At 40.5% G+C, this 26,262-nt stretch overlaps 1 protein-coding gene across 6 annotated transcripts in view; it reads right to left on the minus strand.

Annotated features, from left to right (window-relative positions):
* Positions 1 to 26,262, minus strand: part of LOC138637873 (cholinesterase-like) — a 269,681-nt gene that overhangs the window by 54,881 nt on the left and 188,538 nt on the right. For all 6 annotated transcript variants that reach the window (XM_069726814.1, XM_069726816.1, XM_069726807.1 and 3 more), the window contains one exon: positions 21,620 to 23,138. In XM_069726814.1, coding sequence (XP_069582915.1) covers positions 21,620 to 23,133 — 1,514 coding nt within the window. In that variant the 5' untranslated portion in view covers positions 23,134 to 23,138. The remainder of the gene's footprint in view (positions 1 to 21,619; positions 23,139 to 26,262) is intronic.

Genomic DNA, 26,262 nt, shown 5'->3' on the forward strand with positions numbered 1-26,262 from the left:
TCTGGAAAAGTATAATGTTACAGGGTATAGACACTAGATTCCTTGATAAGGCGTTGATCCAGGGAACTATTCTGATTGCCGTATGTGGAGTCGGGTAGGAATTTTTTTCCCCAAGGTGGAGCTTACTCTTTGCCACGTGTTTTTTTTTGCCTTCCTCTGGATCAACATGTTAGGGCATGTTAGGTTAGGCTATGGGTTGAACTAGATGGACTTAAAGTCTTCCTTCAACCTTAATAACTATGTACCTCTCGTGAAAGGGGTATTGTGGTGCGTCATAATTGTTAGCAGCCCAACCACTCACTGCATAGGCAATAACAGCATAGGAGACCCACTGTTTAATAATGGCCCTTTAAGAATATTAATGCCACCTGATACCACTCTAAAAATAGGCTTTGAGACTTTAAGACTGAGTCCCTCTTTCATTGGGTTTCTAATGGTTCCCAGGGTCTGAAGGAGAGGAAACTCTCCTTCAGGCCCTGGGATCCATATTTAAGTGTAAAATAAAGAATCAAAATAAAAAATATTGATATACTTACCCTCGGACGCGCCCTGGTTCTCACCGACATCCTTCCTTCCTAAGAATGAGCACCTGAAGGACCTTCGATGACATCGCGGCTTGTGATTGGTCGCATGAGCGGTCACATGGGCGTCACGCGACCAATCACAAGCCGCGACATCATCTGAGGTCCTTCAGGCGCTGATTCTTAGGAAGGAAGGCTGCGGGTTAGAACCAGGGCGCGTCCGAGGGTGAGTATATACCTATTAGGAATATACTCACCCTCGGACGCGCCCTCGGACGCTTCCTTCCTAAGAATTAGCGCCTGAAGGGCCTTAGATGACGTCACGGCTTGTGATTGGTCGCGTGACCGCCCATGTGACCGCTCACGCGACCAATCACAAGCCACGACGTCATCGAAGGCCCTTCAGGCGCTCATTCTTAGGAAGGAAGGCTGCCGGTGAGAACCAGGGCGCGTCCGAGGGTGAGTATATCAATATTTTTTTATTTTTATTCTTTATTTTACACTTAAATATGAATTCCAATACCGATTCCCGATATCTTAAACATATCGAAACTCGGTATCGGAATTCCGATTCCAGATCAGAAGATCGCCGGCCTCATGGCAGACCCCACACAGGGGTCGGGTCGGGTTTCATGAAACCCGACTTTGCCAAAAGTCGGCGACTTCTGAATCTGGCTGACCCGTTTCGCTCAACCCTACCACCGAGTACTGCAGGAATTAAGTACAGTCATTGATAGACCATTATTTTTAATCTTTAAAAACTCCATAATAACAGGGTCTGTACCACAGGACTGGCGTATAGCAAATGTGATGCCAATATTCAAAAAGGGGACAAAAACTGAACTCGGAAATTATAGGCCAGTAAGCTTAACCTCTACTGTGGGTAAAATCCTGGAGGGCATTCTAAGGGATGCTATACTGGAGTATCTGAAGAGGAATAACCTCATGACCCAGTATCAGCACGGGTTTACTAGGGACCGTTCATGTCAGACTAATTTGATCAGTTTCTATGAAGAGGTAATTCCGGACTGGACCAAGGGAACCCAGTGGACGTAGTGTATATGGACTTTTCAAAAGCTTTTGATACGGTGCCACACAAAAGGTTAATACATAAAATGAGAATAATGGGGATAGGGGAAAATATGTGTAAGTGGGTTGAGAGCTGGCTCAGGGATAGGAAACAAAGGGTGGTTATTAATGGAGCACACTCGGACTGGGTAGCGGTAAGCAGTGGGGTACCACAGGGGTCAGTATTGGGCCCTCTTCTTTTTAACATATTTATTAATGACCTTGTAGGGGGCATTCAGAGTAGAATTTCAATATTTGCAGATGACACTAAACTCTGCAGGGTAATCAATACAGAGGAGGATAATTTTATATTATAGGATGATTTATGTAAACTAGAAGCTTGGGCTGATAAATGGCAAATAAGCTTTAATGGGGATAAATGTAAGGTCATGCACTTGGGTAGAAGTAATAAGAGTATAAATATGTGCTTAATTCTAAAACTCTGGGCAAAACCGTCAATGAAAAAGACCTTGGTGTATGGGTGGATGACAAACTCATATTCAGTGGCCAGTGTCAGGCAGCTGCTACAAAGGCAAATAAAATAATGGGATGCATTAAAAGAGACATAGATGCTCATGAGGAGAACATAATTTTAACTCTATACAAGTCACTAGTTCGACCACACTTAGAATACTGTGCACAGTTCTGGTCTCCGGTGTATAAGAAAGACATAGCTGAACTGGAGCGGGTGCAGAGAAGAGCGACCAAGGTTATTAGAGGACTGGGGGGTCTGCAATACCAAGATAGGTTATTACACTTGGGGCTATTTAGTTTGGAAAAATGAAGACTAAGGGGTGATCTTATTTTAATGTATAAATATATGAGGGGACAGTACAAAGACCTTTCTGATGATCTTTTTAATCATAGACCTGAAACAGGGACAAGTGGGCATCCTCTATGTTTGGAGGAAAAAAGGTTTAAGCATACTATGGAACTCTCTGCCGTATGATGTTGTAATGAGTGATTCATTACTTAAATTTAAGAGGGGACTGGATACATTTGTGGAAAAGTATAATGTTACAGGGTATAGACACTAGATTCCTTGATAGGGCGTTGATCCAGGGAACTATTCTGATTGCCGTATGTGGAGTCGGGTAGGAATTTTTTTCCCCAAGGTGGAGCTTACTCTTTGCCACGTGTTTTTTTTTTGCCTTCCTCTGGATCAACATGTTAGGGCATGTTAGGTTAGGCTATGGGTTGAACTAGATGGACTTAAAGTCTTCCTTCAACCTTAATAACTATGTACCTCTCGTGAAAGGGGTATTGGGGTGCGTCATAATTGTTAGCAGCACAACCACTCACTGCATAGGCAATAACAGCATAGGAGACCCACTGTTTAATAATGGCCCTTTAAGAATATTAATGCCACCTGATACCACTCTAAAAATAGGATTTGAGACTTTAAGACTGAATCCCTCTTTCATAAATGAAACAAGATGGGTCTGCTTATGTCTCACACACCACATGGCCAGCTAGAGTTGTTAAATGTTACAATGACATTTTCCAGTGAATGCATTTGTATTGGTTGAAAGCAATGTTAAAGTTGAAAAACGCATCAAAAACGCTGTGTGTGAACATAGCCCAAGTGGTGGAGGAACATTTTGGTCTGGGGTTAATTATTTTGCCTTATGTACAAGTCATTACCCTGGAAAAGATGTACCTTAACATATTTTCCAGCAAAATCAATTTTGTTTTTATATGTTTTTTGATGCACCTGTAAAAATGGCGAGAAACTGACAACATTGCTTACAGCTGTGACCTTGGAGTCAGAAATGTTTTCAGGGGTGGTCCCCATGATGTTCCAGTGTCATTTGAGCAATGTTTCCATCATTTTCAGATGTTTTTAGACCTTATAAAGACCCCCGGGGGGATCACGATAAAAATACTCGGGTTTAACATAGACTTACATTACTGACAACATTGCTTACAGCTGTGACCTTGGAGTCAGAAATGCTTTCAGGGGTGGTCCCCATGATGTTCCAGTGTCATTTGAGCAATGTTTCTATCATTTTCAGATGTTTTTAGTGTTGCAGAGTGCGTCTTCTTGCAGTCACCGCTGTACTTAGGAAAGCTTCAATCAGCAAGATATCTTGAGTAAACAGTATTTACTTCATACTGGATAAACATGAGACACAATTCAGTGTCACACAGTCCGTGCACTGAAGACAACACATTCATGAAGAAAAGCAAAACCGAAAGTAAGAAAACAACCAACCACTGAGAGCTTCCCTCCCCACATTACAGCAAGTATATAACTTTACACACTATCGCCATCTGCTGTCTGGTTAGTATAAAGTCCTCCTTTCACTTATAATAAGTCCCAATCTGTTGCATATGTCAACACCCTTTCTCAACAGTAAGGACTTATTCAATCAAACCCAACTTTTTTTATTAGTCTCTGATGTTTATCAGCATTCAACGCCTTCGTGAAAATGTCTGCTGTCATTTCTTCAGTAGGACAGTACTCAAACTTCAAGACTCCTTGTTCCTGATGATCTCTCAAGAAATGATATTTCACATCAATATGTTTGGTTCTTGGATTGACTCTTTCCATCTGAGCAAGAACAAGACATCCTTGATTGTCCTCTTTTAGTTTTGTTGGTGCCAACTGTGGTTGTCCTAATTCTGTCAACAATTGTCTTAACCACAGTACTTCTTGACTCGCATGTGCTGCGGCAACATATTCTGCTTCTGTTGAAGATAGTGTCACAATTGACTGTTTTTTACTTGTCCAACTTATTGGTCCACCTGAGAGGAAAAAAATATGTCCACTGGTAGATCTTCTGTCAGTTGGATCTCCAGCTCAATCTGCATCAACATATCCTGTTAAAATGCAATCATCGCTTGTGGGTAATTTCAGCTTAACATTGCTAGTTCCTTTCAAATAACGTATTACTCTCTTCACGGCATTCCAATCAGCTTTATTTGGTTTTGATACCTTTCTACTCAGGATTCCTACTGCTGCTGCGATGTCTGGTCTTGTAACGGTCGCTAGATACAGTAGTTTTCCTATTGCTGTTTTGTATTCTTCATTATTTGGTAGCATATTTTGTTCACTGTTCATCTCTTTGAGATAATTAGTTTCCATTGGAGACTTTACTGTTTTTGCATCCTTTAATCCAAATTTTTCTGTTATGTCTTGAATCATGTGATTTTGATTTAGTAGGAAACTTCCATCTTCTTCTCTTTCTACTTGTATTCCTAGATATTGTTTTACATTTCCCAAGTCTTTGATTTCGAAATGTTGCTTCAGGATTTTTAGAATGTTTTTGTTATCCCTTTCTTGTTCAAAACAAATCAAAATGTCGTCTACATATATGAGTATGTAAATCCATCTATTAATCAGCCTTTTTGTGTATAAGCATGAATCAGCTTTGCTTCTTTGAAATTTTTCATTTGTAAGTACTTCCGTGATTTTGTCATTCCACGCTTTAGCTGCTTGCTTTAAACCATATATGCTTTTCTGTAGTTAAAAACTTTGTTTGGATTTCTTTCATCTTTGAATCCTGGAGGTTGTTCCATATAAATGTCTTCTGTTAAATCTCCATTCAGAAAAGCTGTCTTTACATCCAGATGTCTCAGTTGCAACTGTTTCATTGCTGCAACTGTAAGTAAAGTTCTTATTGTAGTGTGTTTGACAACTGGAGCAAATGTCTCATCATAGTCTTCTCCAACAGGCAGTTTAGATATTTCTTCCCAAGAAGTAGGCTCATAGATTTTTCTTGTGCTTGTCTTGTATGAGAGACGTTTTGGTGGTTTTCCTTTGTTCTCTCTCATTGAACGTCTTGGTTCTGTGTCTGTTTGTAGTTGTGATTCTTCACTTTCAGTATTTTGTTCTTCATTAACTTCTGCTTCTTTCTCATCAGATATTTCTTCAGTTGTGTCATTATTGGTTTTCTCATTTTTGTTTCAACTGAAATCATAATGTCTTCATTTAAATCTTCAATGAATGTCACACTGTTACTCACTGTAACTCTGTCTGTTTTGGGATCTAGGATTCTGTATCCTTTGCAATTTTCACTATATCCAACAAATATTCCTTCCATGGATCTGTTTTGAAGTTTGGAACGTTTTTCTGTTGGAATGAATATGAAAACTTTACATCCAAAAACTTTTAAATGATTGACACTTGGTTTCATACCTTGCCACAGTTCATATGGAGTTTTCGTCAGTTTTCTGGAAAAAAGTCTGTTCTGTAGATAAGTAGCTGTCATTGCTGCCTCACCCCAATATTTCTCTGGTAGTTTGGAATCCGTCAGCATACATCTTATCATCTCTGTTAGAGTTCTGTTTTTCCTTTCTGCTGCTCCATTTTGTTCAGGTGTGTATGGAACCGTTTTCTGGTGTTCTATCCCATTTTGTCTTAAGTAGTCTTCTATTCTGTGACTTGTAAACTCACCTCCATTATCACTTCTGATGACAATTGGCTTCCTTTGAAATTTGTTACTTGATCTTGTTACATAGTCTACAAGTTTATCAAAAACTTCACTTTTGTTTTTAATTAAGTATGTGACTGTGTATCTTGAGTAATCTACTATATAAAGCTGAATGTGTGTGTGTGTGTGTATATGTGTGTATGTCCGGGATTGGCATCTGCACCGTCGCAGCTACAGCCACAAAATTTTGCACAGTCACACGTCTGGACCCCGAGAGTGTCATAGGCTATGTTGTGAGGCGAAATTTTAACCCCGCGCGTTCCAATTCACCAAACAATTTTGCCCCTATCTATATAATGGGGAAAAAAGTGAAAGGAAAAGTGTTGGAGGCATCACAGCTACAGCCACAAAATTTTGCACAGTCACACGTCTGGACCCTGAGAGCATCATAGGCTATGTTGTGAGGTGGAAATTTAACCCCGCGCTTTCCAATTCACCAAACAATTTTGCCCCTATCTACATAATGGGGAAAAGTGAAAGGAAAAGTGTTGGAGGCAAATTGACAGCTGCCAGATGTGAACAAGGGGGACTAAAAGAATGAGAGCGATGGCGCCAAAGAGTATATACAGTTGCTAAGGTGGGGCCCCGACATGGGATACTCACCACACACGCGGATATGAACACACACAAAATGCGTCACACACTACCACGTGCTTGAACACATATACCACCCTCAGCACACATTTTACCACACATACACCAACCTCGCCACATAAAAGTCAAAACACAAAAGTCGCCGCTCAAAACTCGCCACGCGCAAAACTCGCCACATGCAATAACTAGGCTCACGCAAAACTCGCCACAAGTGCAAAACTCACCTCCTGGAAAACTCACCACACGCAAAACTTGCACACGCGGAAAAATTGCCACATGCACAAAAGTTGCAACACATGCAAAAGTTGCCTCACACAAAACTTGCACATACTCAAAAGGCACCACACATAAAACTCGCCACGCGCAAAACTCGCTATGCGCAAAACTTGCTGCACACAACTTGCTACACTAACCTGTCACATGCAACTTGACACACAAAAAGTTGCTACACGCATGTTGCCACACAAAACTCATCCCACAAAAGTCGCTACATGCATGTCGCCACACGCAACTCAACACACACAACTTGACAAACGAAACTCGCCCTAAAACACACACAAGTCTGGTATTATCTTCAAAAATAAAAATCTGATTAATAAGCAGACAAACTATAAGAGCAACAAATGTACCATATAGGAAATACGGCAGCTGTCAGTCACATGACCTGTCTATTATGTGTATGTGTGAGCTAATATATACTGCCAGGGGGAGGGCTTCCTGTTGGCTGGGGATTTATCAGGCTGCCAATTTAGCTTACAAATACTGAGGTAAAAATACTGAGCAAATAACGTGTGAACGAGGTCTAATACAGGAGCAGATGACACACAGGTATATACTATATACAGGGGAGATGACACACAGATATATACTATATACAGGAGAGATGAGATACAAGTATATACTATATAGTGGAGGAGATGACATACAGGTACATATATATACAGGAGGAGATGACATACACGTATATACTATATACAGGAGCAGATGACCTACAGGTATATACTATATACAGGAGGAGATGACATACAGGTATATGCTATATATAGAAGATGACATACAGGTATATACTATATATGAGGAGATGACATACAGGTATATGCTATATACAGGGGAGATGACACACAGGTATATACTATATACAGGAGGAGATGACATACAGGTATATACTATATATAGAAGGAGATGACATACAGGTATATACTATATATGAGGAGATGACATACAGGTATATGCTATATACAGGGGAGATGACACACAGCAGGTATATACTATATACAGGGGAGATGACATACAGGTATATACTATACTAGATTGTGGCCCGATTCTAACGCATCAGGTATTCTAGAATATGCATGTCCCTGTAATATATGGACAATGATGATTCCAGAATTCGCGGCAGACTGTGCCCGTCGCTGATTGGTCGAGGCAACCTTTATGACATCATTGTCACCATGGCAACCATTATGACATCATCGTCGCTGTGCCCGTCGCTGATTGGTCGAGGCCTGGTGGCCTGGACCAATCAGAGACGCGGGATGTCTACGTCCTTTATGACATCATCGTCGCTGTGCCCGTTGCTGATTGGTCGAGGCCTGGCGGCCTCGACCAATCAGAGACGCGGGATTTCTACGTCGATGCTGTGCCGGTCTCTGATTGGTCGAGGCCTGGCGGCCTCGACCAATCAGAGAGCCGGGATTTCCAGGACAGACAGACAGACAGACAGACGGAAAAACCCTTAGACAATTATATATATAGATACAGCAGATGACATACAGGTGTATACTATATATAAGGGAGATGATAAACATGTATATACTGAGGTGAAAATGAGAGGTGTGAGGTGAAAATGAAAAGGTGTGAGTGCAAAATGAGAGGAGTGAGGGAAAATAGTGGAGTGATCAGAAAATGACAGATGTGAGGTCGAAATGACAAGTGTTAGGGGGGAATGAGAGGAGTGAGGGGGAAAATAAGGAGTGAGGGGGGAAATAAGGAGTGAGGTGGAAAATAAGGAGTGAGGGAGAAAATAAGGAGTGAGGGGGAAAATAAGGAGTGAGGGGGAAAATAAGGAGTGAGGGGGAAAATGAGAGATGTGAGGGGTAAAATGAAAGATGTGATTGGGAAAATGAGAGGCATGATGGGAAAATAAGAGAAGCGACGTGCTATAACGAACCACAGATATTTACTATGCCCAGGCAACGCCGGGCTCTTCAGCTAGTCATCTATAAAAGTAAACATATATCTATTGCCTCCTGATGTAGTCACTTTCATGGGTCCACATACGTCAGTATGCACCAAATCAAGTGGTCTTTCGCTTTTCATCTCACTTTCTTTTGGAATAGATATCCTTGTGGCTTTGGATTTTATACAACAATCACATCTTATGGTAATTGAGCAATCTGATATCTTTAAATCTTTTGTCAATTCTTTTCTCTGTAGTTCCCTTATACTGTCAGGGTGTCTATGTCCTAGACGTCTATGCCACATGTGAATACAGTTTTTGTGATCATGTGTACATACCTTCATCTGTTCCTTTGGTGTGTCAAAATGATATAATTGTTCATCTGCCTTGACTTTGGTTATCACCTTGTTTCCTGCAATAATTGCACACTCATTGTCTTTGAATTTCACTGTAAGTCCTTTTGCTGTTAAACGTTTCACAGATAATAATCCGCCTTCCAATTTTGGAACATACAACACGTCTTGTACAAGTATCTTTGAATCTTGCCCGAACTTGTTTGAACAATTTAGCATACCTTGTCCGATACCTTCTGCGGTTATTTTGCTTCCATCTCGCCAGAGACGGACTACACCTCAACAAACCTGGGAAACACACATTCGCCAGAAGACTCGCTACACTCATCAGGAGGGCGTTAAACTAGAAGAAGAGGGGACGGGAAGAAAAACATTAGACTCGAACAAAGACGACCCAGGAAAACATACTCAGAAGGGAGGTAAGAACATTTCTAAAACAATCCACAGTGAGGAGATTGGAACAAAACAAAATCCTCTAAACTGCATGCTCGCAAACGCCAGAAGCCTGACAAACAAGATGGAAGAACTAGAAGCAGAAATATCTACAGGTAACTTTGACATAGTGGGAATAACCGAGACATGGTTAGATGAAAGCTATGACTGGGCAGTTAACTTACAGGGTTACAGTCTGTTTAGAAAGGATCGTAAAAATCGGAGAGGAGGAGGGGTTTGTCTCTATGTAAAGTCTTGTCTAAAGTCCACTTTAAGGGAGGATATTAGCGAAGGGAATGAGGATGTCGAGTCCATATGGGTTGAAATTCATGGAGGGAAAAATGGTAACAAAATTCTCATTGGGGTCTGTTACAAACCCCCAAATATAACAGAAAGCATGGAAAGTCTACTTCTAAAGCAGATAGATGAAGCTGCAACCCATAATGAGGTCCTGGTTATGGGGGACTTTAACTACCCGGATATTAACTGGGAAACAGAAACCTGTGAAACCCATAAAGGCAACAGGTTTCTGCTAATAACCAAGAAAAATTATCTTTCACAATTGGTGCAGAATCCAACCAGAGGAGCAGCACTTTTAGACCTAATACTATCTAATAGACCTGACAGAATAACAAATCTGCAGGTGGTTGGGCATTTAGGAAATAGCGACCACAATATTGTGCAGTTTCACCTGTCTTTCACTAGGGGGACTTGTCAGGGAGTCACAAAAACATTGAACTTTAGGAAGGCAAAGTTTGAACAGCTTAGAGATGCCCTTAATCTGGTAGACTGGGACAATATCCTCAGAAATGAGAATACAGATAATGAATGGGAAATGTTTAAGAACATCCTAAATAGGCAGTGTAAGCGGTTTATACCTTGTGGGAATAAAAGGACTAGAAATAGGAAAAACCCAATGTGGCTAAACAAAGAAGTAAGACAGGCAATTAACAGTAAAAAGAAAGCATTTGCACTATTAAAGCAGGATGGCACCATTGAAGCTCTAAAAAACTATAGGGAGAAAAATACTTTATCTAAAAAACTAATTAAAGCTGCCAAAAAGGAAACAGAGAAGCACATTGCTAAGGAGAGTAAAACTAATCCCAAACTGTTCTTCAACTATATCAATAGTAAAAGAATAAAAACTGAAAATGTAGGCCCCTTAAAAAATAGTGAGGAAAGAATGGTTGTAGATGACGAGGAAAAAGCTAACATATTAAACACCTTCTTCTCCACGGTATTCACGGTGGAAAATGAAATGCTAGGTGAAATCCCAAGAAACAATGAAAACCCTATATTAAGGGTCACCAATCTAACCCAAGAAGAGGTGCGAAACCGGCTAAATAAGATTAAAATAGATAAATCTCCGGGTCCGGATGGCATACACCCACGAGTACTAAGAGAACTAAGTAATGTAATAGATAAACCATTATTTCTTATTTTTAGGGACTCTATAGAGACAGGGTCTGTTCCGCAGGATTGGCGCATAGCAAATGTGGTGCCAATATTCAAAAAGGGCTCTAAAAGTGAACCTGGAAATTATAGGCCAGTAAGTCTAACCTCTATTGTTGGTAAAATATTTGAAGGGTTTCTGAGGGATGTTATTCTGGATTATCTCAATGAGAATAACTGTTTAACTCCATATCAGCATGGGTTTATGAGAAATCGCTCCTGTCAAACCAATCTAATCAGTTTTTATGAAGAGGTAAGCTATAGACTGGACCACGGTGAGTCATTGGACGTGGTATATCTCGATTTTTCCAAAGCGTTTGATACCGTGCCGCACAAGAGGTTGGTACACAAAATGAGAATGCTTGGTCTGGGGGAAAATGTGTGTAAATGGGTTAGTAACTGGCTTAGTGATAGAAAGCAGAGGGTGGTTATAAATGGTATAGTCTCTAACTGGGTCGCTGTGACCAGTGGGGTACCGCAGGGGTCAGTATTGGGACCTGTTCTCTTCAACATATTCATTAATGATCTGGTAGAAGGTTTACACAGTAAAATATCGATATTTGCAGATGATACAAAACTATGTAAAGCAGTTAATACAAGAGAAGATAGTATTCTGCTACAGATGGATCTGGATAAGTTGGAAACTTGGGCTGAAAGGTGGCAGATGAGGTTTAACAATGATAAATGTAAGGTTATACACATGGGAAGAGGGAATCAATATCACCATTACACACTGAACGGGAAACCACTGGGTAAATCTGACAGGGAGAAGGACTTGGGGATCCTAGTTAATGATAAACTTACCTGGAGCAGCCAGTGCCAGGCAGCAGCTGCCAAGGCAAACAGGATCATGGGGTGCATTAAAAGAGGTCTGGATACACATGATGAGAGCATTATACTGCCTCTGTACAAATCCCTAGTTAGACCGCACATGGAGTACTGTGTCCAGTTTTGGGCACCGGTGCTCAGGAAGGATATAATGGAACTAGAGAGAGTACAAAGGAGGGCAACAAAATTAATAAAGGGGATGGGAGAACTACAATACCCAGATAGATTAGCGAAATTAGGATTATTTAGTCTAGAAAAAAGACGACTGAGGGGCGATCTAATAACCATGTATAAGTATATAAGGGGACAATACAAATATCTCGCTGAGGATCTGTTTATACCAAGGAAGGTGACGGGCACAAGGGGGCATTCTTTGCGTCTGGAGGAGAGAAGGTTTTTCCACCAACATAGAAGAGGATTCTTTACTGTTAGGGCAGTGAGAATCTGGAATTGCTTGCCTGAGGAGGTGGTGATGGCGAACTCAGTCGAGGGGTTCAAGAGAGGCCTGGATGTCTTCCTGGAGCAGAACAATATTGTATCATACAATTATTAGGTTCTGTAGAAGGACGTAGATCTGGGGATTTATTATGATGGAATATAGGCTGAACTGGATGGACAAATGTCTTTTTTCGGCCTTACTAACTATGTTACTATGTTACTATGTTACTATCTGTGAGATAAATGGCTTCTTTCTTATCTAAATCAAGATCAGTAAAGAAATTCTTGTCACTTGTCATATGACTCGTTGCTCCTGAATCAATAAACCAACCAAGTGATGATTTCTTGTCTGTTACTTTAAATGTGCCATTCCAATTATTCTCACATGAATCGGAAATTGTGTTTTTTACTTTCTCTGTATGCTTTTTATGTTGTAATTTTTGTTGTTCTGCTTTCCATATGGTACAGTCTTTCTTTAAATGACCTTTTTTCTTACATCTGAAGCATTCTCTTGTCTCTTTATTATAGGGTTTTTGGAATTCTGTAGCTTTAAGAGCGTTTTCACTGTCCTTTTCAGTAGAAGAATCATTTCTTTGTTCTTTTCTTCTCTGATATTCATCTATTAGTCTTGTTTTCACAAAATCTAATGTAATGTCAGTTTCTGGTCTCGTCTCAAGGGCATTTATCAAGGCTGTATACGAATCTGGTAAACTGCACAACAATATAGCTGCTACATGACTTTCTTTAACATCTTCACCAATAGATCTTAGCTGTGATATCACTTCCATCATTGAGAATATGTGCTTCTGCATATCGTCATTTGCACTCAATCTCATACTGTACAGCTTTCTTAATAAAAATAACTTGTGATTCAAGCTAGGTCTTTCATACAGTTTTCTTAATGCTTCCCACATTCCCTTAGCTGTTTCTTCATTTCTTATATGTATTAATTGAGCATCATCCACTAATAAGCTAATGGTGGCTCTCGCTTTTATATCCTTCTTATCCCATGTCTGATTATCTTGATCAGTTCTTGCTGTAACAATTACTTCCCATAGATCATCCTTAGATAACAACATCTCTACTTTGAATTTCCATAACTGATAATTTTCACTATTCAGTTTAGCTACTGTAAATTTCAGTTCTGTGGTACTCATCATCTTTATATAGTCTTACTTGTTTAGAGAGTTGTACTGAAGATATTCTCCTGTATGTCCTGTGAATTCTCTGCAATTATATCCAGCTCCTGGGATGCTGATTTCCTCTGTCACTCTGTATCTGGATTTAGTTCCTTCTGTTTACAGAGCTTATCTGTGTGCTCCGTTATCTGGGCTATAAACCAGGATACTTCTGCCTGAGCTTGTAGTACAGACCTGTAGTGTCTGGGGTGCCTGGGTTTATCTGGGGTGCCTGGGGTTATCTGGGATGTCTGGGCCCATAACCTGTTGCAGAGTGCGTCTTCTTGCAGTCACCGCTGTACTTAGGAGAGCTTCAATCAGCAAGATATCTTGAGTAAACAGTATTTACTTCATACTGGATAAACATGAGATACAATTCAGTGTCACACAGTCCGTGCACTGAAGACAACACATTCATGAAGAAAAGCAAAACCGAAAGTAAGAAAACAACCAACCACTGAGAGCTTCCCTCCCCACATTACAGCAAATATATTACTTTACACACTATCGCCATCTGCTGTCTGGTTAGTATAAAGTCCTCCTTTCACTTATAATAAGTCCCAATCTGTTGCATATGCCAACATTTAGACCTTATAAAGACCCCCGGGGGATCACGATAAAAATACTAACATAGACTTACATTGGGCTCATTGCTCGGGTCGAGTACCCGAGTATTCCAATTTGATCGACCTGACCAACGAGCATCTGAGCATTTTAGTGACAGTCATTACTGGTTGGTGACACTTCTAGACCCACGCTGCAAGGAGAACTTTCTATCTCTTTTTCCCGAAGCGGACAGGTCTACTAAAATGGGGCAGTACCAGAAGGCCCTTGGTGCAGAATTATTTAAAAACATTCCCATCTAAAACTCTGACAGCAGAGGAAACAGTTCGATCGACAACCAAGGAGTATAGGCGAGCGAGACACAACTCCAATTCAGCAGTGGCAGGGCAACACTGGAAAATTCTGGGAGAGTTTCTCAGACCCTGACATCGCACAGGCCCTGAGGCGCAGGATACTCTCACAAGGAGTGCAAAGTTTGGGAATATTCTGAGGGAGTACCTTGCCTTTTAATTATTGGGTATGCAAGCTGGACACGTGGCATGAACTGGCTCTCTATGCCTTGGAGGTCCTCGCCTGCCCTGCCGCTAGTGTTTTGTCAGAGCGGGTTTTTAGTGCTGCTGGTGGAATTATAACTGATATATATATATATATATATATACTGTTATATTATAACTTGTCAACTGAAAATGCTGACAGGCTGACTCTTATAAAAATGAACAGGGCTGGATTGGGTCAGACTTCTCAACACCACTGAATGATATCAGCGTAACAAACTCAAATCCAGTGTCTTTTTGGGAGATCTATTCCCATGCACCTCTTCACATCCACACATGGGTATACACTTCCTGATTTTGGCTATGTGCTGTTATTCTCCTCCTTCTCCTCATCCTCATCCTCCACCACCATATCACCAGGGAGACCATGGTCCGTGATGCAACATCCACATAATTTTTTTAAAGAGTGTTTATGATGCCCTTAAAATAAATTAGTTATACAGGATGCTCATGTATACCCCCCCGGGATAAAGGTTTGTCAGCCCATTTACTTAGTGCATGGGCATTACAAGTAAAGGAGACCCACTCCTTTCTAATGGAAACATTTTTTATGAGGCCCTCCTCCACATCTCTTCCAAAGGGCATTGGAGTTCCTCCAAATTTTTGGCAGCCCTTGCATTCACTGCATAGGCAAACACTAGGCGACACCCACTTCCTAGCAATGGGAACTTTATTTTCAGGAGGCCCTCTGACATCTATGTCTCTTCCAAGGTGCATTGGAGTTCCTCCAAATTTTTGGCAGCCCTTGTGTAAAATTCCAGGCAACCGGTTATTACAGTGGCATTGCTTTCCTCTCAGGGAGGGTGATACCATGCTTGGAAGCAAGGAAGGATCCATTTAACATGTATCAAGTACATGCAACACTGTTCTAACTCCAGGCCAGAAGGGTTAGCGCAATACCTGGATTCAGAGGAACTTCCCTATATATTCTGGTCTGGGGGAGGAGTTAGTCAGTCTGTCAGAGGGACAGAGGAGAGAGGAGTGAGACAGAGAGAGTCTGAGACAGGAAAGCTGGGGCCGTGCAGACAAGTGGATCTGCAGCTCCTGGACGGAGAGAAGAGAAACAGAGCAGTCTTTAGGAGACTGATAGAGGAGGAGAAGCACAGGAGAAGTAAAGTACTGGGGGGGAGCTGTGACTGAGCTCCCTCCACGCTGAAGCGCAGAATATCAGAGGACGGACTTCTGAGGTTGTGGGGGTAACTGTATGCCCCACAGCAGAGACCAGCAGACAAAAGATTGCAGGTTGCCTGCCCTCCATTAACACCCGAAGGCACAGCAGCACATAGAGCCCGGAGTCATACCTAGAGACACCTGTAAAAAGGCTTGAGATGCCTGCCATGCGGGTCTTGTCCTACTAAAAGGGACACAGAGAAAGTGAAAACCTTGTATGAGGCCTAAGGCAGCATGGAACTACAACACAGCACAGAGAGGAATGCTTCCAACCCCACCTCATTAGGAGGATTCCCAAATTGCTTCCAAGCTGGCTGGACCTCACCATCACCCATCATCTGTACCCTGGACTGTGGCTGAATACTATAGTAAAAGGTAAAGAGACTGCAAATGTGTGTCCTCTGATTCTTTCCAGCACCACGCCATCTTTGCCTATCACACCAGGAGCCCAGAGGACCCAGCTTCACCTGTAGGAAGCCATACCATCCCTGCTGCCATAACATCATCCCCTGTGGACCCCTTTAAGCAGCATTGGTCATCCCTGACTGAACACCACAGGAGGCGTCACAAACACTACTACAACAGATTTTATTCCTATATACTTTTTCCCTTTTATTGGACGCCCAGGGCCATCACTGCCACCGTGACACATGCCTTTAAGAACCGGCCCAGTACCGAATACCCCACGGTCCTAGCAGCTGCTCCACTTGCAATCACTGCAGAGGAAAACACTATGGGAGAACCACTTCCTAATAATGAGAACATTGTTTTCAGGAGGCCCTCTGACCTCTACGTCTCTTCCAAGGGGCATTGAAGTTCCTCCAAATTTTTAGCAGCCATTGCTTCACTGCATAGGCAAACACTATGGGAGATACACTTCCTAATAATGGGAACATTTTTTTTCATGAGGCCCTCCTCTACGTCTCTTCAAAGGGGCATTGGAGTGCCTCCACATTTCTAGCAGCCCTTGTATTCACTGCATAGGAAAACACTATGGGAAACCCACTTCCTAATAATACAATATGCAAGAAAAGTTGTCTCCAGCGATGACAGGAGATATGATTCTGAAAACTTGACTTTTATTTATCATCATATTAAAAAGCACAGATATGCAGAGATAAGCAATCCTAATGCAAGGAATATATCCTACATCTTTCAACCTACATGGTCTTAATCATGGATTACATCTTAGAATGACAGACAGACATATATGCATACCAGAATGTCAATGGGAGAGGTAAGACAAGTTAATTAATTCAGAATAATTAGTCAGAGCCCTGACTCAATCCTCCTTTGACATCTGAAAATAAGTAGTATACACATAAAGCAATATATCATTTAAAAAATATACATCAGGATAAGCAAGAAACGTTACATTAATTATTGCCAATCACATTGTATAAACACTATACCTTAACAAATTTATGTAGAAAGAGACTATTCAGAAAAAAATAGTTATATTATAGGATGAGATCTTGCCTGATGTTCAGACCTGATGGGACCCTTGAGCACAGTTTAAAGATCCAGAACGACTCTCGGTTTAACAATTTGCGTTGGAAATTACCACCCCGTGCTGATTTTTTTACCTTTTCAATACCCAAAAATTTGAAGTATTTTGTATCCCGGTTGTGAAAAGTGATGAAATGTTTAGAAACAGAAAAGACATTTAATATGTTTTTTTCAGTGGACCTATGGTACAACCTACATATTGGATATTGCCAGCCAAGCACTCTGTTACATAAATAACGCCTGGGGTATTGCAATTGGTAAAATCCTTAATTGAAAAACTTCTTTTTCATTACTGCTGAGGCAAAAGTTTTACTTTTGATTGCGTGGTTGCAAGAAATACACTGTGTGGGCCACAACCAAAGAAACACTGCGAGAGAGCCAAGTTAGAGGGGGATTGGAGTCAGCATTGAAAATATTACTGGGAGACAAAATACTAGCCAAAGTGGGAGATTTTTTGACCAAAAATCTGATGTTATTGTAAAAAATAAAGTCACACAATTTTTTATCTTTATATAATAAAGGGACTTTTTTTATACCCTTTGTTATTTAGCTAAATTGGGGTGAAAAATTAGTGGAAAAAGTAATATTCCCTTTCTTCATTGATTGACCAGGAAGACTGTTATTATATAATTTTTTTGTTATTTGATAGAAGAGTTTTTCGATAAATTTTATCCACTATTTTATAGCTCTTGTCAAGCTCCAGGTTGGGTAACCCCTTTGATGCAATCTAGATATGACTTTTGAAGCCTCCTGATTATACAAGTCATTATCGGAACAATTTTGTTTTGTCCTGATCAGCTCACCCACCGGAATATTTTTAGTAACATGGACTGGGTGACATGATGTAGCCTCCAATATGGAGTTAGTATCTGTATCTTTATGATACTTCAGCAACATTATTTTGTCCTCCATACCTTTAAAGGTGACGTCAAGATAATTAATGTCAGTTTTTTATGACAAAAAGTAAATTTTAAATTGAAAGAATTTTGATTTAAATATTGTACAAAAAGAATAGCATCTTTTTCGTCACCCTGCCAGATAAATATCTGGTCCGAATTATGGGAACATTGTTTTCAGGAGGCCCTCTGACCTCTACATCCCTTCCAAGGGGCATTGGAGTTCCTCCAAATTTTTGGCAGCCCTTGCATTCACTGCATAGGGAAATTTGGTTTGGTTGAAAGCAATGCTACAGTTCAAAAACACATAAAAAATGCTATGTGTGAACATAGCCCAAGCATTTTTGTTTTATATACAAGTCATTACCCTGGAAAGGATGTTCCTTAACATATTTTCCAGGAAAATCCATTTTGTTTTTGTTTTTGTGTGCTTTATTGTGAATCTGTAAAAGTGGTGTAAGCCTCTGACAACATTGTTCAAAGCAGTGACCTGGGAGTCAAAAATGCTTCCAGGGGTCTTCCCCATTTCCCCATGCTGTTCCCATGTCATTTGAGCACTATTCCCATCGATTTCCACAATTTCTAGCCTCTCTGTAGACCGCTGAGGGGGGTACTGACAGAAAAATGCTCACGTTTCCCATATGCTTACATTGGGCTCGTTGCTCAGGTCGAGCACCCGAGCATTCCAATTTGCTCGACCCGAGCGACGAGCACCCGAGTGTTATGATCTGGTGGTTTAGGAGCAACATGGGACGAGCTCTGAAGGAAGTGGTACCTGTACTGACCGCAGTCCCTAAGCTCAACACAACACTAGAAGTAGCCGTGGGATGCTCCTGACACTCCCTAGGCACCTCGTCACAGCCTGAGAACTAACTACCCCTAAAGATAGAAACAGGAAAACTATCTTGCCTCAGAGAAAATCCCCCAAAGGATAGATAGCCCCCCACAAGTAATGACTGTGAGTGGAGAGGGAAAAGACATACACAGAATGAAACCAGGATGAGCACAGGAGGCCAGTCTAGCTAGATAGATAGGACAGGATGGAATACTGTGCGGTCAGTATAAAACACTACAAAAAATCCACACAGAGTTTACAAAAATCTCCACACCTGACTAAAGGTGTGGAGGGTAAATCTGCTTCCCAGAGCTTCCAGCTACACAGAATTAATTCATACTGACAAGCTGGACAAACATAGAAAGCACAGAACGGATAAGTCCACAACCTGTGGACAGAAAAGAGCAAGCAAGGACTTAGCTGTGCTGAACTGGTCAGGACAACAGGGAAATCCAAAGAGATGTGAATCCAACCAGGAACCATTGACAAGTGGCACTGGCTGAGGAGAGAGCCAGGCATAAATAGCCGAGCAGAAAGACAATCAGTGGAAGCAGCTGCAGACTGCTAAATCCAAGGAGCAGCCATACCACTTAAAACCACCGAAGGGAGCCCAAGAGCAGAACTCACAAAAGTGCCACTTATAACCACCGGAGTGCCACTTACAACCACCGGAGGGAGCCCAAGAGCGGAATTCACAACACCCGAGCATTTTAGTGCTCGCCCATAACTAGTTGCAAATGGTTGAAATCCCAACAATCAGCAAGTTATTACTTATCCTATAGAAAAGAGTAACCCTTTAACCATGGAATACAGTGCCTTGGGAATGCATTCGGGCCCCTGGAACTTTTCAACCTTTTCCCACATATCATGCTTAAAACATAAAGATAACAAATGTAATTTTTTGCTGAAGAATCAACAACAATTCACAATTGTGAAGCTGAAAGAAATTTATTGGTTATTTCAAATTTTTGTGGAAATTCAAAAACTGAAAAGTGAGGCGTGCAATATTATTCGGCCCCTTTACTTTCAGTGCAGCAAACTCACTCCAGACATTCATTGTGGATCTCTGAATGATACAATGTTGTCCTAAATGCCTAATGATGATAAATATAATCCACCTGTGTGTAATCAAGTTTCCGTATAAATGCACCTGCTCTGTGATAGTCTCAGGGTTCTGTTTAAAGCACAGAGAGCATCATGAAGACCAAGGAACACAACAGGCAAGTCCGTGATATTGTTGTGGAGAAGTTTAACGGTGGATTTTGGAAAATGATTTCCAAAACTTTAAACATCCCAAGGAACACTGTGCAAGTGATCATATTGAAATGGAAGGAGTATCATACCACTGCAAATCTACCAAGACCCGGCCATCCCTCTAAACTTTCATCTCAAACAAGGAGAAGACTGATCAGAGATGCAGCCAAGAGGCCCATGATCACTCTGGATGAACTTCAGAGATCTACAGCTGAGGTGGGACAGTCTGTCCATAGGACAACAATCAGTTGTACACTGCACAAATCTGGCCTTTATGGAAGAGTGGCAATAATAAAGCCATTTCTCAAAGATATCCATAAAAAGTGTTGTTTAAAGTTTGCAACAAGCCACCTGGGAGTCACACCAAACATGTGGAAGAAGGTGCTCTGGTCAGATGAAACCAAAATCGAACTTTTGGCAACAATGCCAAATTATATGTTTGGCATAAAGGCAACACAGCTCATCACCCGGAACACACCATCCCCACTGTCAAACATGGTGTTGGCATCATCATGGTTTGGGCCTGATTTTCTTCAGAAGGGACAGGGAAGATGGTTAAAATTGATGGGAAGATGGATGGAGCCAAATACAGGACCATTTTTGAAGAAAACCTGTTGGAGTCTGCAAGAGACCTGAGACTGGGACGGAGATTTGTCTTCCAAAAGGGCAATGATCCCAAACATAAAGAAAATCTACAATGGAATGGTTCACAAATAAACATATCCAGGTGTTAGAATGGCCAAGTCAAAGTCAAGACCTCAATCCAATCGAGAATCTGTGGAAAGAGCTGAAAACTGCTGTTCACAAACGATCTCCATCAAACCTCACTGAGCTCGAGCGGTTTGCCAAGGAAGAATGGGCAAGAATTTCAGTCTCTTAATGTACAAAACTGATAGAGACGTACCCCAAGCGACTTGCAGCTATAACTGCAGCAAAAGGCGTCGCAACAAAGTATTAAGTGAAAGGGGCCGAATAATATTGCATGCCCCACATTTCAGTTTTTAAATTTCCACAAAAATTTACACTTGGTATCTTTATGTTTGATGCATGATATGTGGGAAAAGTTTAAAAAATTCCAGGGAGCAGAATACTTTCACAAGGCACTGTATAATTGGATCTCTATGACACTAAGTTGTGGTGCTGCTGATCGGTTTGCCATAGCAGAATGAAAGGGGTGTCAACAAAGTTGCTCAATTTTGCTATTTAGGTCAGTATTTTAAGCACTGCCAGATGAAAGAACAAATGAAAAGTAAAAAACAAAATACAAATGTTGCCTAAAGACATCATTCTTATTTTTGGTAATCCATGTCCACATCATTAATCATTACTTATAGAAAGACTGTTAGACTATACCATACCCGGTTCTTGCAAAATTACCCCAGGCTTTCATAATTCTTTTGCTGAGCAACTGTTCTTCTTCAGTGAAATTACTTCCTTTCGTGAGAGGTTTTCCAAACATAAATGGCAGGATAGCACCGTGAAGGACTCCCATCCATTTAGGCCAAACTTCTTTTGAGGAGAGATGGTTAAATTCATAAAAATATATGTTTGATTCACGTTTTGCCCTTTCATCAGCAAAATATTTCATTGGACAAATCATGTAATAATCTCGTAATATAAGCTCCATGGCTTCTCTATTTTTTTCCAAGTTGTGTTCATCCTCCCAATCTTTATATTCGAAAAATATGGATTTGATTCCAATATCTCCAGTTATTGAGAATAACGCCGTAATTCCTTGTATTACCTGTTCGGTGGTTAAAAGACTGTCATGTTCTGCACTCATACCAGGTACCCACGTTATTGTGGAAGGATTTCCATCATCCTTGGTGCCGCCTATTAAAATTTCAATATTTTTAGATATATTCTTTATTATATTATTCGGCATATCACTTATAAAGTCAAAATCAATAATTGGTATAATGTGTGTAAAAGAAAATGAGTTCTTTGTTTCAACCAATAATTGCATCTTGACTATTTTTGTAGGATCTGTGTTTTGAAGACATGTTACCAGTGCATCATCATTATCAACTGGACAGTCTAAAAGTTCGGCTAATTTCATAGTCAGCCTCTTGGCTCTTTTGTGAGAATTAAATGCCCATCCCGCACTTGGAGATCCACTTTGCACAATGACCCTATTAAAGTATTTTTGGCTTCCTGGAGAAAGTAAATGTAAACCAACACATGCTGCTCCACAACTGTGTCCAAGCAAGGTAACACTGTCAGGATTGCCCCCAAAAAATGCAATGTTTTCGTGAACCCACTGAAGTGCCAACTGTTGGTCAAACATGCCAGCGTTTCCTGGAATGTCTTTATTTCCTGGTAATGCCAAAAATCCTAAAGCTCCGATTCTGTAGTTCATTGATACCACAATCATGTCCTCTGAGTAAGCGAGAATACTCGGGTCATATAGTTCCATAGATGAACTCCCAGTATTGAAAGATCCACCATAGATAAATATTATTACATGTGCAGATTTTGGATTAGATGATGGAACCCAAACATTCAAAAATAGACAATCTTCACTCATTTCATTGTTCACTTGCCAAATTTCTGTACCAGGAAAATTAGCTAGAGCTTCAAATCTTTTTTGATAACAGGATTTACCAAATTTTGAAGCATCATAGACACCTTGCCATGGTTTTCGAGGCTCTGGCTTTTTGAATCTTTGTGTTCCTGTTGGTGGTTCTCCATAAGGTATACCCAGAAAGGCAATAACTGATCCAGAATTTGTAGGTATATGGAAACCTCTGACCTTCCCTTGTTTAATTTCCACAATTGTTCCGTGCTCAGCAGAGACATTTAGTGCTAAAGCAAGTATCAAAATGAGATATGCCATAAAAAAGATGATTACTTTATGTCTGTCTGTTTCCATTATTCCTGTAATAAAAAAATAAACAATTGATTACTTTAAAATGCATGTTTTTGTTTTTTGATAAACAGCTAAAACTAGGGCTCTAGAGGCCCGATACAAAGGTATTTGGGGAAACAACATCTATTAAGCATCCAAAACTTTTCACTAAGGCTGCTTTTAAATTGCATGTCCACTTAAAAAAATGCAGCAGCTGTCAGCTGTACACTATAGCTGTCAACCATCTGCAAGAGCCTCGATTGGTATTGGCATCACCCATGGTTATTTAACCCCCTAGATGCTGCTGTCAATTTTGAAAGTGACATCTAAATGGGGGCTCCATCTTTCACACAAATGGCACCCTGAGATCATGAATGAGTAGTACTGATGGATGCCATAGCAGTCCAAGTTCAAGTAATAACTTTAGAGTCTGCCAGGTATCATGGACTGTTCAGATGTTAGCAACATTTTAGTGATAAAAAATATAATTTTTCATTCCTGTTATTCCACTTTTTATTCATTCCTCCAAAACAAGTGAAGCATTAATAAACCTCATAACAGCTGTTCTGAATATGTTGAGTATAACTTTTGGAAGTTTTCAAGTATATACGCCCCACAAAGTCACTTCAAAACTGAGTAGACCCCTAAAAAAAATAAGTTTTGTAAATTTCCTTGAAAAAAATGAAACATTGTTGCCAAATTTTTAAACCTGGTATTATCCTAACTAGTGATGAGCAAATACATTTGGCACTATTTGTTACTTGCACGCTATTCGGACTATTCGTTATTCAGTGAGTAATTAGCTATTCACTTCAATATATTCGAGTGACCCACCCAGCATGTTTGGCGCTTTATTTGCAGCAAATGAACATGCTCGGCTTGCTTGCCAATCACAATAATGCCATCACTATCTTTCTTGTGGCATTACTGTCATTGGCCGGCCTTACAGCGCCATAGGAGGATATTTAAGCCCTGCCGACACCATCTTGCTCACATTGCATGTTGAAACAGTGTAGTGAGAGCTTTGTGTCAGCGTAGGGAGATTGAAAGCAGCGTATAGGGAGAGTTTCTGAGTCCAAAGAGCTCTTTTAAGAGCTACTTAGAGTGAAGATTAGTTCTGTTAGGTTTAGATAGCATGGGAAGAGATTTAACCCCTTAGTGACAGAGCCAATTTGGTACTTAATGCCGAGCCAATTTTTACAATTCTGACCACCGTCCCTTTATGAGGTTATAACTCTGGAATGCTTCAACGGATCCCGCTGATTCTGATTTTTTTTCATGACATATTGTACTTCATGTTAGTGGTAACATTTCTTCGATATTGCTTGCGATTATTTATGAAAAAAATGGAAATATGGCAAAAATTGTAACATTTTGCATTTTTCAAAATCTGAATTTTTATGCCCTTAAATTAGAGAGATATGTCACACAAAATAGTTAATAAATAACATTTCCAACATGTCTACTTTACATCAGCACAATTTTGGAAACAAAATTTTTTTTTGTTAAGAAGTTATAAGAGTTAAAAGTTGACCAGCAATTTCTCATTTTTACAACAAAATTTAGAAAACCATTTTTTTAGGGACCATCTCACATTAAAAGTCACTTTGAGGGGTGTACATGACAGAAAATACCCAAACTTGACACCATTCTTTAAACTACACCCCTCAAGGTGCTCAAAACCACATTCAAGAAGTTTATTAACCCTTTATGTGCTTCACAGGAACTGAAACAATGTGGATGAAAAGATGAACATTTAACTTTTTTTGCAAACATTTTAATTCAGAACCAATTTTTTTTATTTTTACAAGTGTAAAAAGAGAAAATGAACCACAAAATTTGTTGTGCAATTTCTCCTGAATACGCCAATACCCCATATGTGGGGGTAAACCTTTGTTTGGGCGCACGGCAGAGCTTGGAAGAGAAGGGGTGCTGTTTGACTTTTTCAATGCAGAATTGGCTGGAATTGAGATCGGACAAGATGTCGCGTTTGGAGAGCTCCTGATGTGCCTAAACAGTGGAAACCCCCCACAAGTGACACCATTTTGGAAACCAGACCCCTAAAGGAACTTATCTAGATGTGTGGTGAGCAATTTGAACCCCCAGGTGCTTCACAGAAGTTTATAACGTAGAGCTGTGAAAATTAAAAAATCACATTTTTTCTTCAAAAAAGATCTTATAGTCCCCAAATTTTTATTTTCACAAGGATAACAGGAGAAATTGGACCACGAGTGTTGTTGTGCAATATGTCCTGAGTACGTCGATACTCCATATGTGGGGGTAAACCACAGTTTGGGCGCATGGCAGAGCTTGGAAGAGAATGAGTTCCGTTTGACTTTTTCAATGCAGAATTGGCTGAAATTGAGATCGGACGCCATGTTGCGTTTGGAGAGCCCCTGATGTGGCTAAACAGTGCAAACCCCCCACAAGTGACCCAATTTTGGAAACTGAACCCATTAAGGAACTTATCTAGATTTGTGTTGAGCAATTTGAACCCCCAAGTGCTTCACAGAAATGTATAACGTAGAGCTGTGAAATTGAACAATCCTTTTTTTTTCCTCAAAAATGATTTTTTTAGCTCGCAATTTTTTATTTTCTCAAGGGTAACATGAGATATTGGACCACAAAATTTATTGGGCAATTTATCCTGAGTAAGCTGATATCCCATATGTGGGAGGACCACTGTTTGGGTGCATGGCAGAGCTTGGAAGGGAAGAAGCGCCGTTTTGGAATGCAGACTTTGATAGAATGGTCTGCTGGCGGTATGTTGCGTTTGCAGAGCCCCTGATGTACCTAAACAGTAGAAACCCCCCACAAGTGACCCCATTTTGTAAACTAGACCCCCAAGGAACTTATCTAGATGTGTGTTGAGCACTTTGAACGCCCAAGTGCTTCACAGAAGTTAATAATGCAGAATTGTGAAAATAAAAATATTTTTTTCCACAGAAATGATTTTTTTAGCCCCCAAATTTTTTATTTTCCCAAGGGTAACAGAAGAAATTGGATGCCAAAAGTTGTTATCCAATTTGTCCTGAGTACGCTGATACCCAATGTGTGGACGGATTACTGTTTGGGCATACATCGGGGTCGGAAGGGAAGTAGTGACGTTTTAAAATGCAGACTTGCAGATGGAATGGTCTGCGGGCAACATGT

This window comes from Ranitomeya imitator, chromosome 1, assembly GCF_032444005.1.
Source record: "Ranitomeya imitator isolate aRanImi1 chromosome 1, aRanImi1.pri, whole genome shotgun sequence".
Lineage (NCBI taxonomy): Eukaryota > Metazoa > Chordata > Amphibia > Anura > Dendrobatidae > Ranitomeya > Ranitomeya imitator.